The sequence below is a fragment of the Brachyistius frenatus genome, unplaced genomic scaffold (genome assembly GCF_029030835.1).
Source record: "Brachyistius frenatus isolate BFR_SWC_R1_liver_20210118 unplaced genomic scaffold, ASM2903083v1 Contig_6, whole genome shotgun sequence".
Classification (NCBI taxonomy): domain Eukaryota; kingdom Metazoa; phylum Chordata; class Actinopteri; family Embiotocidae; genus Brachyistius; species Brachyistius frenatus.
In genome coordinates this window covers 697,896-715,086 of record NW_027210605.1, presented here as the reverse complement: position 1 = coordinate 715,086, position 17,191 = coordinate 697,896, and the positions used below count along the sequence as shown (strand labels likewise).

At 41.6% G+C, this 17,191-nt stretch overlaps 2 protein-coding genes across 2 annotated transcripts; one reads left to right on the top strand and one right to left on the bottom strand.

Annotated features, from left to right (window-relative positions):
- Positions 1-410: 410 nt before the first annotated feature.
- On the bottom strand, positions 411-4,032 carry lsm14b (LSM family member 14B). The gene is made up of 8 exons (XM_069723178.1): positions 2,822-4,032; positions 2,515-2,678; positions 2,293-2,416; positions 1,955-2,164; positions 1,695-1,772; positions 1,449-1,610; positions 849-984; positions 411-752 (listed from the first exon to the last, which is right to left on the bottom strand). Exons 1-8 carry the CDS (start codon positions 2,940-2,942, stop codon positions 587-589), a joined length of 1,161 nt encoding a protein of 386 aa, XP_069579279.1. The 5' UTR covers positions 2,943-4,032; the 3' UTR covers positions 411-586.
- A 160-nt stretch (positions 4,033-4,192) lies between these two features.
- Positions 4,193-15,821, top strand: LOC138635602 (transcription initiation factor TFIID subunit 4-like). Its single transcript, XM_069723164.1, has 15 exons — positions 4,193-5,027; positions 6,240-6,394; positions 6,933-7,052; positions 8,546-8,701; positions 8,869-8,991; positions 9,101-9,190; positions 9,798-10,025; positions 10,187-10,322; positions 10,898-11,015; positions 12,498-12,667; positions 12,761-12,891; positions 13,014-13,139; positions 13,386-13,442; positions 13,535-13,654; positions 14,391-15,821. Exons 1-15 carry the CDS (start codon positions 4,253-4,255, stop codon positions 14,556-14,558), a joined length of 2,673 nt encoding a protein of 890 aa, XP_069579265.1. The 5' UTR covers positions 4,193-4,252; the 3' UTR covers positions 14,559-15,821.
- The last annotated feature ends 1,370 nt before the right edge of the window (positions 15,822-17,191 follow it).

Below are 17,191 nucleotides of genomic sequence, written 5' to 3'. Positions count from 1 at the left end.
ACTGTCCCAGATTAAAGATATATAGCTTGCATTAGAATCCAAGGTTTACATAGATGTGATGTAATCTCAGAGAAAATGAGACAAGTGGATCAGCAGTATGTAGTTTATTTACAGTAGTCTCACTTAGGTGTATTTCATTTTGTATTAATATTTATAGTATGTAACATTGTTAATTTAGTACATGGAGCTACAAATAATAAGACTGATACTCCCACAAGGTGAAGCCAGACTTTTTACATTACATATTTTTTTTAGGAGCGGAGACTCTTGACAAAAAACAAAAGGTACAAACTTAAACTATAATTCCCCTTTAAGAAAAAAAAGAAAAGAAAAAAAAAGTTTTCAAGAAACAATTGCCCACATTAAAAATGGGGTCAAATCACAAGAAAACAAATACAGTCATGGCAATATTGGGGGAAGATTACTGCCACAAGAAGGACAAAAAAAAAAAAAAAAAAAAAAAATCCAAACAAACCATTTCATACAGGGCCCAGAGGCACTTCTGCTGATCACGGTCATGGAGTCCCATAAAGAAATAAGGGAAAAGATTGGGTTGGCTTTGGTGCCTCGTATCACACTTCAAACTTTACATCAGCCCACTCCTGGTTCTGTAAGAAGGTAGCATCTGATCAGCGCTTCGTCCTCTACTTCCAGTATATCCACCTCTGAAGCCTTGGCCCCTCACAAACCGTCCAGGGACCCCAAATGTCTCCAGGTTACGTTTGCGCTCCTCTGCCCATGTTAATCTGAAACTTTTGGTTGACACAAAGATATAAGCCTTTTGCTCCATTATGTAGGAAAAAAAAAATAACATTTGAATAATGAAGATGAAAAAGACACTAGATTACCTGAACCTGTCATCAGATGAGATTTTGTCAAAGAAAGACTTTGCTTTATCATAGTAGCATTTTGGTCCAAAAGGATTTTTCTCTTCAGTCATGTGCAATCCCACTTTTTCTTTCTTCTCTTTCTCACAATTTCCATCTGAAAACAGAAAAAGGAAGCCAATTGGAAGAGAGTATGTCTTAAATTGGCTTATTTACTAGTCTTTCAGCTCATGCGCTGGTATAATCATCATCAGCCGAAAACCTTGTCAGTACGTCAAACTGAGTAGTAAAAAATACAACTTGTAAAGTCTCATTTGACTCTTAAGTCACGTTTGATTCAGTTTCATTTCAAGTACCGGTTACAAAATGGAAATAAACTAACATTTCTGAGAGAACGTGAAAGCAAGATTTGAACATGAACAGTGCCATCACAGCTGCCACTGACCAAATCATGGTATCAGAATGTGCCTTTTTGCAACTACTAAAATAGGTTGTTATTAATAATGTTGAGGTTTAAACTGATCATGTTCCCTAGACAAGAATTTTTTTTTTTTTTTTTAAAAGCAGATGAAAAACAAAATTACAATAGCGGTTTTGTGCCCACTTAAGCTGATGACCAACCATTCATATTCATCCGGTCCTGCAACTCCCTCTTGACCTGCTCCTTAATAAACTGTGCATTTGAGAAATCAAAATCAAAGTCGGTTTCAAACTTCAGGGTGGGAGATGGAACATTAGTCACCATCAGCTGGCCTCTGCTACGGTTCCTGCGCCTTCGAGCTCCTAAAAAGAAAACAAACATAAACAATGCACTTGATGGTTGGACTTTTTTTGAATTGCATACAAGAAGTCAGATTTAATAATTACCTTGTCTTCTTCTGCGTGGCAGCCTGTTTTCACTATTTTGCTGTCGAGTTTCCTGCAGAGAAGCGGTTACACCTGGGCCTAAAAATTCAAAAACAGAATCTACACTCTTGCTTAACTGCTCATCACCACACAGATGGACATGTATCCATGTACCCCCCTTTCCCTCCTACTGTATACAGTTGTAAAATGCATCAAAGACTTTAAAAAAATTCAAGCTAGTCATTTTTTAACCCCATTAGTGGAATATAGTATTTTATTGCCTCTCATCACTGCAACTCTGCTGGTAGCCCCAGTAGCCCCTCTGGCCTGGAAACTCTCCCCACTGGTGCTCTGGGGCCTCCTCCTGTCCCAACGCTGCTCCTGGGATGGAGTCAAACCTCTCCTCTGCCAAACCCGTTCCACATGGAGCGTCTGAACAGCCTTTTCCACCATGGGGCCCTTCCTAACATGTAAGCCCGGATGTATAGGCCCTGCATGAAGAACACAACATAACACCGTCCGTAAACCAAACTCTGCATGTAAACAACCCATTTAAGAAGGAGAGTGGTGTGGGTTTAATGGTTTGTTTCTTGGAATAAATTTGCACACACTGACTTACCAAGGCCAAGAGCTGCAGCATACTGCTGATTAAGTAAAGCGCTGGCAGCAAGCTGGTTGTAGGCAGGGAGGGGGCTAAATGGTCCAAGAGCTGAGTAGGTGCCTGAAGAGCCAGCACCGGATGACTAAACACAAGAAGTTAAAGCCACTTAAGACACATTAACTAGGTATTGAAACACTTTGTCCTCTGCTTCGGAGTATGAGCAACGCAGTTCTTGTCTACCTGTACAATTGCAGGATCTGTAGGAAGGCCATGGTGAGATCTTGGAGGTTCACAAAGTGTGATATCTTTAATATCACTTCCCCTGAAAGTGATGTACTCATAGATATCTTCTTTAGGTGGTGTTGGCCTGTCGGTAGGTCGTCCTTCTGTTCCAAAACACTTGACTGGTTCAAAAAAAAAAAAAAAAAAAAAAAAAAGTTTGATAACGCTAACAAACTTCCATTTCAGTTGTGTTGACAAAAACACACAAAAAGCAACTTATTGCTCGACATGCTGACCGAACATGAAACACAGCTACACCACTCACCTTTTGCCAGCACTACTGTGGAGTTTGTTTTATCAATTGTATACAAAATCCCTTCATAACGATTTTGGGCTTTTGAAATTAACCCTATTCTACAGCCAATATAAGGCTTTGTAGATGCCATGAATTTCAAATACTCAGGACAGTTGTAATGAATTCCAACAAACACTCACATCTCATGGCACCACTGCCTCTTTGAAGGAACCGGAAACAATTTATAAGCCTCCACAGGTGACTTAAACCACGCCCACTGATTGGGACTTTCTCACCTGGGAAGGACAACTACTAATCACTGAGCCCCTGACAACTGAGACATATGCTCTTGAGTCATCCTGCCTAATATGTGCATTACTTCGTAGTTATGATTTGTAGCATTTACATGGAGAATGTGTGTTATATTTTGACCAGATGTAATCAGTTACATGCAATTTTAACAAGAAGTTGCCACAAATAATTCCCTCTGGGCATAATGCTGCAAAAACAACTGTGTAAACTGGTTGCCTATTGCTGATCTGCACTCTCAAAGAGTTTCACCTGCAGGCAGCATCATCTCACTAGTCTGTCTTATGAGCGCTGAGGCGGCTGCTGCGGCTCTTATGGGGGGAAAAAAAAACAACATAGCATCCACGCAGCCATTTTGAGTAGCTCAGAGTCTACGATAAGATCAAATGCATACAGAATGCTTCGGTAATGCGCACAGGTGTGGAGGGTTATGTAGTATTGCACAGGAACTCTAAGAGAGTCCCCACGGTGTGATAAGGTCCACCTAGGTACAGCCAGCGGTGTCGTCGCTTTCCCCGTCAGGCAGTCAGACGGCGCTGGCACTGAACACCGCAACCATTTGTTCCAAGCTTTATTTTCTTGGACGAACCAATCACAGCGCCCGGTGAGGCGGCGTCACGGACGGGTGCATCCAATCGGCGCATGCGTCTCACGAACGAGCGTCGCTGGGCAAAGATGGCGGCGGGCTCCGATTTGCTGGATGATGTTTTCCTCAACACAGAGCTGGACGAAAAAGTAGTTAGTGACCTAGCCGGATCTCTGGAGTCTGAACTAACAGGAGCGGGTCACGTTAACATAACGGCAAGGGTCCAATCTGCAGCAAAACACGTCGGCAACTCAGCTGCAGGTAGTAAGTTCAATGTTCAGGGCAGCAAAATGGGACTTTCACAACAAGAGCTTGCTAAAGCAGGTGAGATAGCTGCGCACTCCGGTTAGCTAACAGCAGCTATTTTTGGTCACGTTGTTCAACTAACTTGGCTTCACTTGCGTGTGTCCCGAAACTAATGCGAATCGGAGAGTTGCTCGACACCCCCCTCCCCTCGCCCCCCCGCCCCTCCTTGTTTTGATGTGTTTCCGCTGCTGTAGGGGTAGGACCGCAAGGAGGTGTCAGTAACAGGGACGGGGGGACGGGGGGGTCCCCACGGTTCAAGCATGGACGGGGCGACCGGGATCACATCAGCGGCGGGAGCGAGTTTGACAGCCGCTCAGAGTCAGTCCAAGCCGGGGACAGCCAGCGGAGTTGTTACGGCGGCGCCAGATGTCGGGAAACCTGGGACGAGCGGCGTTCAAACTTTGAATGGAAGTACCGTGGCGGTGAACTGTCATATTCCCGGAGGCGTATCCGCCGACAGCGGCAGCTCGCAGCCGGCTGTCACGCTTGTAAACAACGGACCTGTTCCCGTGAGCAAAGGAGGAGGAGGAGGAGGAGCAGCAGTTTTGTCTGCAACACCGAGTACTATATTTCGGACTACCTCGAGTGCGCAAAACGCCGCGACTTCGTCTGTGATTTCCTCTCAGCCGTCTGCGAAACCCGTACCGACTGTCACTCTTGTGAGGCCACCTATGCAAACTCCCGCTAACGCTTCGCAAAGCGCAGCCAACCCGACCGCCGGGTTGACCCCACCGGCTGTCAGCGGCGCCGCCGCCGCCGCCACCGCCACGGCCGGCTCTCTCGTCCACAAACTTGACTCCGCAAAATCCGTAATGCAGACCGGTGTCCACGTCGTGGCTTCAGCTGTCGCAACGGGGACGACGGCGACCACGAGGAGTCCGACTGTTCTGCAAAACTTGAGGACTTCAGTTCCGTCAACAATCGCCGCCACTCCTCCCGGCGGAGTACGAGCTATTGCTCCACAAGTGTTGGCACCTCGACTCGCTCAGCCGCAACAAAACGCCCCAAATATCCAAAACATCCAGCTCCCTCCAGGTAATTGCGTCGCGTAGTTAACAAGTTTAAGAACATCGGGAACGTTTTCCGTGAAACACTGTCCCTTTAGGCTGATTCGGGGCTGCAAAAAAAAATGTTCAGAAACTTGTTGCTATCCACCACAAATGTTATTTTACTCATGCACTTTTCTTAGCTGCTCTTGTAGGAAAGGGATGATTTGAGACACATTGTAGGGGAGCAAAGAGGACACGGAAGTGGTTGTCTTTTGAGGCCACAAATGACAGGTTAGAGGTGGACAAGGTCCTGACTGCAGAACAGATTTAAAGCCTTGAGGGGCAACCAGCAAACCTCCGTAGGGTATCAAAGTAGCATTCTGTTGCAATCTGTTGATTATTATTTGTTTGTCTTAGCTTGTCTGAGACAATTGCATACTGTTGTCCTATCAATGGCGTGTTGCTGCATATAAGTGTTTTAAGAGAGTGTAAAGGTTAAGGGTTAAACTGCTTATCTCGGTCCTTAAATGTCACTTGAAGGTTTTGCAGTGGCAGGATTTAAAAATTAAAAAAAAAAAAATTACCCTCAGGATTAATAAAGGGGTAACCCAGTGACATAAATAAATACGAATTGCTCATATCTAGTTCCATCAATAATAAACAAATTTAAAAAAGTGTTCAGAGTGTCTGTTCAGAGCTACCCTATTCAAACTTTTTGCTAACTGGTCTGCCCAAAATACGCCACAACAAATCCTAAAAACAACAATGTTTTAATCACAGCATTTAATGTGTCCATTTCCAGAACAAAACGTGTTTTTGTTTTCACTCCTTAATTCTCCAGTTTGGACTTTCTGTAACTTTCACTACATTGTTGTAGGCCAGTGTATTACTATGCACGAGAGTCCAGTCACTTATCACACAAGCAGTCATCTGTATGATGGAGAATTGACCTGGCTATAACACCAGGCTCCAGTGCATAGTAATACACTAATATAATATACAGTATTGCTGGCAAGAAAAACTTTAGTTTCAACAGAACTCGCAACATCCAACATGATGTGTTGTGGCTCAAAATGCTTTTGATTTTTAGTACCATGTTTGTGGCTCATTTTGCCCTGATCGGTACCTGGCTGGACATGTGCAGGCCTCCTAGTCCATAACCCTCATCTCAGAAACTTCTTACATACAAGTGAGACTGATCAGGACAATAAAGCAATGACCTTTGACATCTTAACCTCTGGATGTTTGCCACATGCAGGCATGGTCTTGGTTCGCAGTGAGAGTGGGCAGCTGCTGATGATTCACCAGCAGACTTTGGCTCAGATGCAGGCACAGTCGCAGTCACAAAGCGCCATGACGCCACGGCCTGCAGCCCCCACCAGCACACCACCTGTCCAGATCACTTCTCTACAGGTACAGGACTGCTGGACACATGAACACAGTCACATACCGAAAATTTGACTCATTCATGTTAAGAAGTGATTCACAAATTTGATATATGGCACTGGGTCAGAATTTCCATGGTATACTGACTGAATCTAGCAGCTACTGTAGTAGTCAGGTTTTTTTTTTTTTAATTTTTTTTTACCCTTTTTACTGTGTCAATGTCCTTTAGCTGGTATGGAGTCAGTTTTGAATCCAACTTTAAGGAAAGTGAAGGAAATTAAAGAAACAGACCAAATGGAGAACTGATAATGGAAAAAAGAAAGTCTTTTTTTTAAAAATTTATTTTCTCCTCTATGGGAGTTAAAAGCAGCTGATACAGTATATATTGTAAAGTTACATAACTTTTGAATAATATTTTTAAAAAAATGTTTGCCCTTTTTTTTTTTATAAAGGATAACTTTTTATAAGGGAGGATAAAACAATAAGTAGTGTATTATCATCTGTTCCATCACTTTCCCATTCATGGAGTCTAATATCTCCTGTCACATCCCCTGCTGGTCTCCAGGCTCCAGGTACATCACTGCTGGCTCGGCCGGTCACCCCGACCACCATTATTAAACAAGGTTCCACAGTCCAGACCACTGTGACAGCCACCACAACCCTGCAGAGGCCTCCTGTACTGCAGGTAACTCCACCATACACCCCTTTGGGATATGTAATTCCCAGACAAAAAAAAAAAAAAAAATCATGAAGCTCCAAATGCCATTAAAGAACCTATAAGGGTCATTTTCCACCATAAAGCATGGTAACTGATATGAGTTTAATAATTTTGTTCCATGACTTAAAGACAGGTTTGTGACAACAATAACTAATCTGTAACTACTGAACTACCAGGTTAAAGCTAACCTTTTCCTCTATATGGAACTTGCTTTGGATTGGTCACGTTACACTTTAATAGAACAAGATTTGTGTTTAAATGCAGCTGCAAACATCAAATGTGTTTTCTCTGGTCCGGATTTGCTCTTCAAGTTACATAACATTTCTACCTGTCACGGCTGCGTCCAGTGCACATTCACTTCCAACGACTCAGAGAGGCCAGTGACATCAATGGCATCGTGATCATAACTGCCCATCGACTCCCTCCTTCCCACATCAATCTAGACATAAAGTGCGCTCCTCTCTATGACCTCAATAAAACCAGTGAAGCTCTTCACTTTTTCCTAAATGCCTTAAAGGGCCCTTTTTCTTACTTTTTTTTTTTTTTTTTTTTAATGTTCCCTGTGTCTACTGACCTCACACAGTCAGCCCCCAAATTTTGCTTCGCTCATTGTGGTCTGGGGTTCCACAAAATACATTTGCTTCCGTTAGGATTGCCAACAGTATGCACTGAAAAAAAATAATATCCAGGAGGACACAAACAAACTGAATCACAAAAGATTTGAATGCAGTCTGTATGCTTAAAAGAGCTTGTTGTTATTTCAAATGAATTACCCTTCATCATGGAATGTGCTTGTTTGTCCTGTTATCATCCACCTTCAGGGAACAACTCCTAGAATAAAAAAAAAAAATACGTTTTTAATTCTGTTGCTAAAGAAGGGCTAAATGCGTGTCTCTTTGGACTAGTTAAGATTTATTTCCTGCTCTGAAATGTTTGATAAAAACAGGGCCCATATTTATTGGTTAATGGTCATCTTGTTTTGCCCAATAACTACTAGGAAAAGTTGGGATTTTGTATCAAGTTCAGGATATTTATTTTCATTTCTTCTCCAGCTGGCATGTTTTCTCACATTGAAAACCTTGCTGGTTGCATTAATCTTTCTTGAGAATCATTTCGGTGGCCATGGAAATTCCCTTAAAGTTGAATACATTTTTACTAAACCCCATTGGTTTCCTTGTCTGATTTGCAGATTGTATTTTTTATAGCAAGCTCCAATCATGTCATTTAGGATACACTCCTGTGACTGTATGTTGTATTCACAGAGTACAGCTATCTGTGACAGCAAACATTCAATATCTTATCTCATTCCTGGAAAAACAAAACTTGGAAAACAATTGCATTATGTCTTAGTAAAAGCTGACTGTACTGTGCCCTGGAACCAGACGTGTCAAAACTGTCATTCTGACCATATCACTTTCCTGTGTCCCACCTCATGACCGCATATTCACTGACTCACACAGAACACCATCATGCTGGGAGGAACTGCCACCGCCACGGGACAGATGCTGGGCACGCCCAACACAGTGCAGCCCGGATCTGCAGCCGCAGCGGTAACACAGAGGGTGGGGCCCCTCGGAGCCACTGGGGCCACTGTCACTCCGACAGCTGTCACAGCTGTAAGAGAGGACCATGAATGCTTTTGTCTCTTTAATCTGTCAAAAATGAAATGATGAACTACGCAGATACTTCATTTGAGGGAATCTTTGTGTCCTGTCCTGCGTTCCTACCACAAGTCTGGTGTAAATATTTTAGAGAAATGCTGTTTGTATGTTTGTGTTTGCAGGAAACACTTGAGAATGTGAAGAAGTGCAGAAACTTTCTGTCCACGCTGATCAAGCTGGCATCGAGTGGAAAACAGTCCTCTGAGACTACGGCCAACGTCAAGGAGCTGGTCAAGAGCCTGCTGGTACTCCTCTTTCACCATCTGCGTTAAAACTCATCCTCATATCTTACTTGACATTCTTTCAGTCTGCTTACCTCGCTTATTTGATTTTTTTTATTTTTTTTTGTAACAGGAAGCAAAGATCGAACCTGAAGATTTCACCAGTAGGTTATACCGGGAGCTCAACTCTTCCCCACAGCCGTACCTCGTACCGTTCCTCAAGGTGAGATCAATGACACACCAGCAGATACAGTTGTATGCAAACGTTTAGACAAATTACAGATTTTAGAATTAACTATTGGACCACTCTGAAGTGGCCTTTTATGAGCCATGATCTGATCAATGGAAAAAAAAAAACATGCAGGCTGGAGAAGGAACCCTTCTGGAAAAGTTTGCTTAAGAACAGTGGACCAAACTACCTGTTGACAGGTGCACAAGTCTCAGAGCAACAGAAATCACTTGTTTGCATGGATTGCTTCAATATTTTGTGCAGCAAAATATGAGGTTCTGGGTCCCATCCTTTTTGCCAATGCCATTTTCATGTTTTATTCAACATATTCTGTTGCATAAAAAAAAAAAAAAAATCAAAAGCGAAGAAAGAAGAAAAGTGCAGACAACTTGTTCCCCGTCTCTAAAAATGTTAAAAGAAAAAACAGCTTTTATAAACTTCTCATTACAATAATCGAATGACCTGAATTCTCTGCACTTCAGTTTGTTTCCAGTACAGTATATAATAGGAATAACACCATTTATCCCAAAGTGCTGCTACTTACTTCACAATAATCACTTATTTAATGCAAATTTGGTCCGTGCTCTCTTTCTGCCTGTAGAGAAGTCTCCCTGCACTCCGCCAGATGACCCCAGACTCCGAGGCCTTTATCCAGCAAAGCCTGCTGCCTCAGCCGAGCACTCAGCCTGCTGCGGCAGCCTCCACGGCTCTCACCGCTGTGGTGCTACGACCTCCTCTTTCCAACGCCACCACCACACCCACCAGCACTGCCACGACCAAAACCACAGTCATAAGCCTCACGCAGACACCTCACAGTAAACCTGGACTGGTAATTCTGCTGCTACTGGGGGGGGGGGGGAATACCTATGTTTGAATGTGGTGATTGGCCATGTACATAGAAGGGGAAATGTTGCATGTAAGATTTTGTACTTCCATTTCCATGTGTTGCTTAAATTGTGTTTCTCATTCTTTGTCTGTGAATGTGTGCAGATAGTGCCCCAGCAGCAGGGGACCATGGTGAGGCCACAGGTGACTCTGGCTCAGACTCCCATGGTAACGCTCAGAGGACAAACCCCAAGCCGCATCATCGTGGGCCAACCACAGGTGGTCAAACAGCTGCAAACAGGTGTGTGTTTGAGAAATACTCACACTTCTTTAATCAGTGCCTACAGGAATGAAATAATGCAAATTAAACCAACCTATGCAATATTTACAGGAGCTTGCAATTGTACAACATAAAACATATAAAACTCCGCAAATTGTAAAACAAGTTAAAAAAAAAAAAAAAAAAAAAGCTGCTGCAAAATCTAGTATTTTTGATTTCAAAAGTAGGAGCATAAGTCAGAAATTTTCAAGGGGCTGTTTAATTTCGTTCATGCACTGAACTGAATATATAGTTTGTTTGTCAGTGGTCAGTGTAAAACTACTATTGCTCCATGGCAAGACTCACATGATTCCCTCTGAGTCTGTGTGGTGGTTTCCACCCATTTACTATGTTCACTGTGGAGGTGCTGCCATCTTCTGGCTATTGTGTGTAATTGTGGGATACAAAGTTGTCAGATTTGATTCTAGAGTAGAATTTATATTCAGATATTTATAGTGCGTGTACACTGACAATGTTAACTGCAACTACAACTTATTCTTCTCAGTAAGCTGCAGAAATCTAAACTTGCTTTCTGTCCTTTTTTTCTGGACTTTTAGTTCCTGCAGTAAAGCAGACGTTGGCTCCAGGGGCCAGAGGAGTACAAGTACTCAATCAGGCTTCTCTCATTGCTGCTCAGAAGAACAAGCTGAAGGAAGCAGGAGGGGGGACTTTCAGGTTTGTGACGTATAAAGACTAATTTCATATATGTCCGTTAAATACTGGTCTCGGTATCATCCACATTCCAGGACAATTAAAGGTCCATAGGTCCACTGACATTTAAACTACAGACAGCCCTTACACTACCTTTTGATAGTGCACACATTTTCTGCACATCTGTAAATTATTCTTTTTCCACTTTTTTTTTAATTTTTTTTTTTAAATGAAAGAATGAGATGCTCTTAATTTAGTGAAGTTTTTTTTTTTTTTTTTTTTTTTTTTTTTTAGCTTTCTTGACATTAATCTTAATTTCCCTGGGTGCAATTCCTTTGTTCAGTGTGTTTTTCATACTACCATTAGGGAGCACTAAAGTTGAACATTTTTTAATCTCACATACAGTGTGCTGCTCTGGGAATGTCTTTCTAGTGTTTTAGTTCCATGTACGAACTGCACTGAACTGAGCACTACACATTTTGAAACGTTTATCAGTGTCATTGGACTGACAGCCTTGTAGTTTCTTCCTTTTATTGACGCGTGCTCATCTCAGTCTTTGGTATTTTCTTTTGCCAAAGAGAAACTTCATTAATTCCTTCCTTGAATCTTGTCGATAACACTACAGTTAAATGAAACTATTGAGTTTAGAGGTTTTTTTCTTCTACCTCCAACTAAAGATTATATTAGTCAACTAATGATCATTAGTTTCAGCAAATGGTCAACTTTTCATTTCAGTCAAGGGTTTAGAGCTGACAAAGAATGAAATAAGTAACATTAACACCACCTGTTAAAGACACCGCCTACTAAGGACAGTGCTAACGGCAAAAGCAGTAACCAGCAAGGACACTGAACATTTTGTTAATTTATGTCAACACAGTATTTTGTGTTATAGCCTTCAAAATTCTGTTTATACTACTAACAGGTTATTGACTGTGTGTGTGTGTGTTCTGTAACACGTTTTTACTGTCTGCGTCAACTCTGCAAAGATGAAATGAGGCACAAACATCGTCGCATCGTTGCATGAACCAGGCCTTTATTTCCTTTTGTGGGGGCAGTGCATCACATTCAGATAACTGTTAAACTGAAACTTGGACTTCTCCAGACCTTCTACAGCCGCTGACAGTAACTTAATCACCGCTGTCAGCATGCACTTCTCAGTGGCTGCGACTACGTGCTGCTAATGTCACCCCTTACACATAATAGTCGCTCACTTATCCCAGGTTACCCACAAGGCCACTTTCCTAGGGGGGGGGGGGTAAACTCGGTCGGTAAAAAAATACATTTTTTTTTATGTTATAATATTTATAACGTAACTGACAAGCCACAGTTTTTTTTTTTTTTTTCCCTTCCTGCGACTAAACGATTAATGAAACGTTTTTTTTGGCAGATACTTTTCTCAACGAACCCTTAGTCGACCCAAATTGTTCTGTCTACATGTGCACAAAACAAAAAGTGTAAACTGAGTTGCTGTTAATGTCGTGTCTCTTTACTTCTTATTTCATCCAGGGATGATGATGATATCAACGATGTGGCCTCAATGGCAGGAGTCAACTTGTCGGAAGAGAGTGCCCGTATCTTAGCAACCAACTCCGAGATTGTTGGCATGGTGACTCGTTCCTGTAAGGACGAGACTTTCCTTACCACCCCTTCGCTTACCCGGATAGCACTAGAGATCGGTGAGAGATGTAGATGTAGACAAAAACAGATACAGCATGGCTTCGGGCTGACGCTGTTTAAATCTTTATCCACGCTGACTCCTGTTTTAACAGGAAAGAAGTTCGGTGTCAGCGAGTTGGGCACAGATGTTATCAACTACATTTCACATGCTACGCAGCAGCGGCTACAAAACTTGCTGGAAAAGGTGTCACAGGTGGCGCAGCAGAAGAACATGACTTTCAAGGTGATAATTGGTAACGGTAATCTGACAGCGGAGGGGAGGCAATTGCTCCTCACCCTGTTTTTATATCTTTTGTTATTTCTTACCGTCTTTCCGTGCAACGTCCTACTTCATGCCACCTTCAGGAGGACGAGCGGTATGAGCGGGCCAGCGATGTGCGAACCCAGCTCAAATTCTTTGAGCAGCTGGATCAGATGGAGAAACAAAGGAAGGAAGAGCAGGAGAGAGAAATCCTCTTGAAGGCTGCCAAGGTAACAGCTTTTAAACAAGGACACACAGTATAATTGGCATGAAGAATCCTACACACACTCATAATTGCATAGAGAAGGTGAGCGAGTGATCTGGGGTCAGTGTCATTAATATACATTTCCTCTGCCGCTAACCGTCACTGGATAACAGATCTGCTAAGTATGAGAGAGTGAATGAATAAAACAATTGATTTAATAAATTGAACATATCCATCTTGAAATATTAAAATGTCCTCTACCTTGCTGCAGTCCCGGTCACGGCAAGAAGACCCCGAGCAACTCCGACTTAAACAGAAGGCCAAAGAGGTAAGTACATGCTAAAATTAGTGACTATACAATTGCTGTCTTTGTGAAGAATTATGCTCCATTTGTCTGTGAGATTGATCTGGATATTTCAGATGCAGCAGCAGGAGCTGGCTCAGATCAGGCAGAGAGAAGCCAACCTAACGGCGCTGGCAGCAATCGGCCCGAGGAAAAAACGGAAAATGGACTCTCCTGTTCGGGGTTCCAGTGCAGAGGTGAGGAATATGGAACCATTTAAATAGATGAATGTGCTTATTTTGAATGATTTCAAATGAACAAACTAATAGGGCTGGGTAGATGCCTAAATGATCAAAGTGTTATCCAAAGGCAACTGCACTTGTTTGTTTCGTGTCTTTTCACCTGTCATCCCCAAGGCTTCTTCTGCTCTTTCAAATCAAAAGTCTTCAAGAAACTCAAACAAGTCCAGTTGCGTTTGGATAAAATGTACCTTGACAATGATGACTGAGAATCTTTACAGATATTCCTGAAAGATACTTTTTTCAATATTTGTAGAATCCATTTTAACCGAAAGAAAATAGTTTGCATGTCCTCCCTGTGCCTGCGTGGGTTCTCTCCGGGTACTCCGGCTTCCTCCCACCGTCCAAAGACATGCATGGCAGGTTAATTGGTGATTCTATAAATTTGCCCTTAGGTGTGAAGGGTGTTGTGGCTGTCCAAGCGGAGGCTACATATAGTAAACACTTGTTGCTCACTGACGCTGATGAGATTTACTCGTGTAAATGTAGCAAACCTTATGCGTCTTAAAACAAAAAGCTGTTGGTGTTAATGAAACCCAGATATGGAAATTTGGCACGGAATGACAAGGCATTTTTTTTTTTTTTTTTAATATATATTAGTGCAGATGTAATTTGATCGGCCCCATAAAAGTTTGGAAGCCAGTCCTACATAATAAATCAATCAAAATAATAAACGTCTTGTGCCACCCTGCAGGGCTCAGGGTCAGGCCCCTCCCAGCCTGGAGGCTCCAGTGGAACAGGCTCCAGGCAGTTCATGCGGCAGCGCATCACGAGAGTCAACCTCAGGGACCTGCTCTTCTGTCTGGAGAACGAAAGAGGGACCAATCACTCCCACCTGCTCTATAAAGGCTTCCTCAAATAGCGCCCACGTTGAAATGACTAGTCTGACTCAGCGGCATTCAGGAAGCAGAGTTGACCGTTAGCTCAGACCCTTCCTGCCCCGTACTTTCTTTGATCACCCACTGCTGAATTATGAGACATCTGTCTGTGGGAGGAGAATTATCTGGAACACAGAAGAGACATCAACTTTTAAAGACTTTTTTCCAAGCACAGGCCTTTTGTATTTTCCACGCAGAGAGGGAGCAAATATTGGAACTTGGCCCTGATTTTAGTGTGCCTCTTAGCTCGATTTGCTCTTCAAAGACAAGTTGCACTCAGCCACACTTCACTCATGCACTGCCTCATTCTGCACACAAGAAAAATGTCTTTAACTGAACTGAGCACTTCAGATTTGAGAACCTTCTCAGTGTCATTTCAGTGACACTGTGTTGTAGCAGTAAAAACTCTGAGATTTTAATTTATCACACATTTATACTATATTTTAGCAATGCCTGTGGATTGTTTTACAGAGACTAATACTGACTGGTCTTGTCATCTGCTGAGTTGCCTTCTTAACAATTTAAGCCATATGGATTAGAAATAATTTCATCTATCCAACTGTTCTCTCCAAATTTGTAGGATGAGTGCTATATTATTTTGCTGTTTGCTTTATTTGTCTGTCTTTGCTTGCTTGGAAAGAAATATTTTTTTTTATATACATGTCATGTATTGTGCATGATGTACAGCTAGTCTTAGAACTCTTACCATCAACGTCTTTTATGGTGAGAGTTCCCGACAGAGGTAGAAGGAGAAATTCCTCTTTTTAACTCTGATTCTAGCACATTCACTACTCAGACCCGTTTGATCATTTTGGAAACTATATGCTATGGCTATAAGCTGTAGTATAGACTAAGACTAAATTTGTTTGTTAGAATTTATTCTCACCTCCTCAGCAGCCAGTTTTCATGAATTTCTTCAGTAATGATTAAAATCCAAGAACTGAACCCAATTTGAATCACGGTAAACATCCTCTCCAAAGTGATTGTTAATTGCCACTGTATCGTTGCAGAAATTGATTTAAAAAAGTCTGCAGATTTCTGGTGTGGTAAATGTAGTGGCAGCAAGCTCATTGTCTGCCAAGAAGCAGAGCTTTCTATTCATTTCACTGCCTTTAATCAGTGTCACCCACAGAACTGAAGACTTTTTAAATGAGAGGGTTCAATGGTGTATGTAAATACATTTTGGTTTAAATACCTTTGAGCAGGATGTTTACTATGATAGATTGCCCTCTCAAGCATGTACTTTTTGTACTATTAAAAAAAAATTATCAAAATTTATGGAAAATCTAAAACTAGGATGTTCTAGTTTGGGAAGGTTTGTTGGGGATGTTAAATATCCAGGCTGCGTGATTAATTTGCTATAAATTTTAAAAAGGGCGTTTAAAGAAATGAATCTAAATATCATAAGTGAATCACTTTTTTCAATAAGTTGTATGTCCACATTTTTATATTTATGAATAATAGAGGTCATGTTGATTCAACATGAAATGGAGAACGAAGACTGCACTTTGACAGATCAGTTTTCTAAAAGCCGTCAATCAGATAAACATACCCACTTTATAACTTTTTATATTTTTAGTGCACATGCAAATTTTGGTGTTTATACCTGTCATTTTATGAAAGAATGTTTATCTGCAAATTTTATTACTGTATATACTTAAGTTTGCTATTTGTAGATTTGTCATTTGATAACTTTGAATTGAGATTTTGTCTTATTTTTCATGCATATAAATATGTGAAAAATAAGACAAAGATATGATGATATGCCTATATGATGCCAATGTCCTGTAAATTTTGCACAGCAACTTGTTTATATGTAAATATCTGAATAAAAAAAAAGTTTTTAATTGCTATTTTATAATGGATTGAGAGAGAATGTTCTCTATTAAAACAAAAAACACCAAGTATCTCTGCTTTGATTATCTTAATTTCTGTGCTAGGTAGATGATACAATGAGAGAGGTCGAGTGTTGCAGGGGCACAAATAGAGGCAGAACTGGTTTATAATCTTTTTTTCTGGGAGCAATGAGCTAGCAAACAGTTGTAATGGGATAAGAGCTTAAAACAGTTTTACTAACTCAGTCTTGAAGCGCAGTAAGACTGGACATAGTTTAATCTTCAGTCCTATTTTAGATTAAATGCAGATCCTGCAGTATTTAGAGGACACATTCATATACAACAATCAGTCTCAACATTAAACCCACCTGCCAAATAATTGTACAGGCTCCCTCATGCCACCACCTGCTCTGACCTTTTGAGGCATGGACTTCATAACATAAAGGTGTCCTGTTGCATCAGGCACTGAGACGTTAGCAGCAGATCCTTAAGTCATTGAGAAAACCAAGATGCTCAATCGAATTCAAATGTGGGGAATTTACAGACCAAGTCAACACCTTGAACTCTTTGTCATGTTCCCAAAACCATTCCTGAACAATGTCGAGGGTCTCAGGGCACGTTATACTGCTAAAACAGGCTACCGCCTTCGGGGAATAAAGCTGAAAATAAGGGGTGTACGAGGTCTGAAACAATGTATTGGGACGTGGCATATGTCAAAAAGTAACATCAACATGAAAGCCAGGACCCAATGTTTCCCAATAAAACCTTGGCCAGAGCTTCAC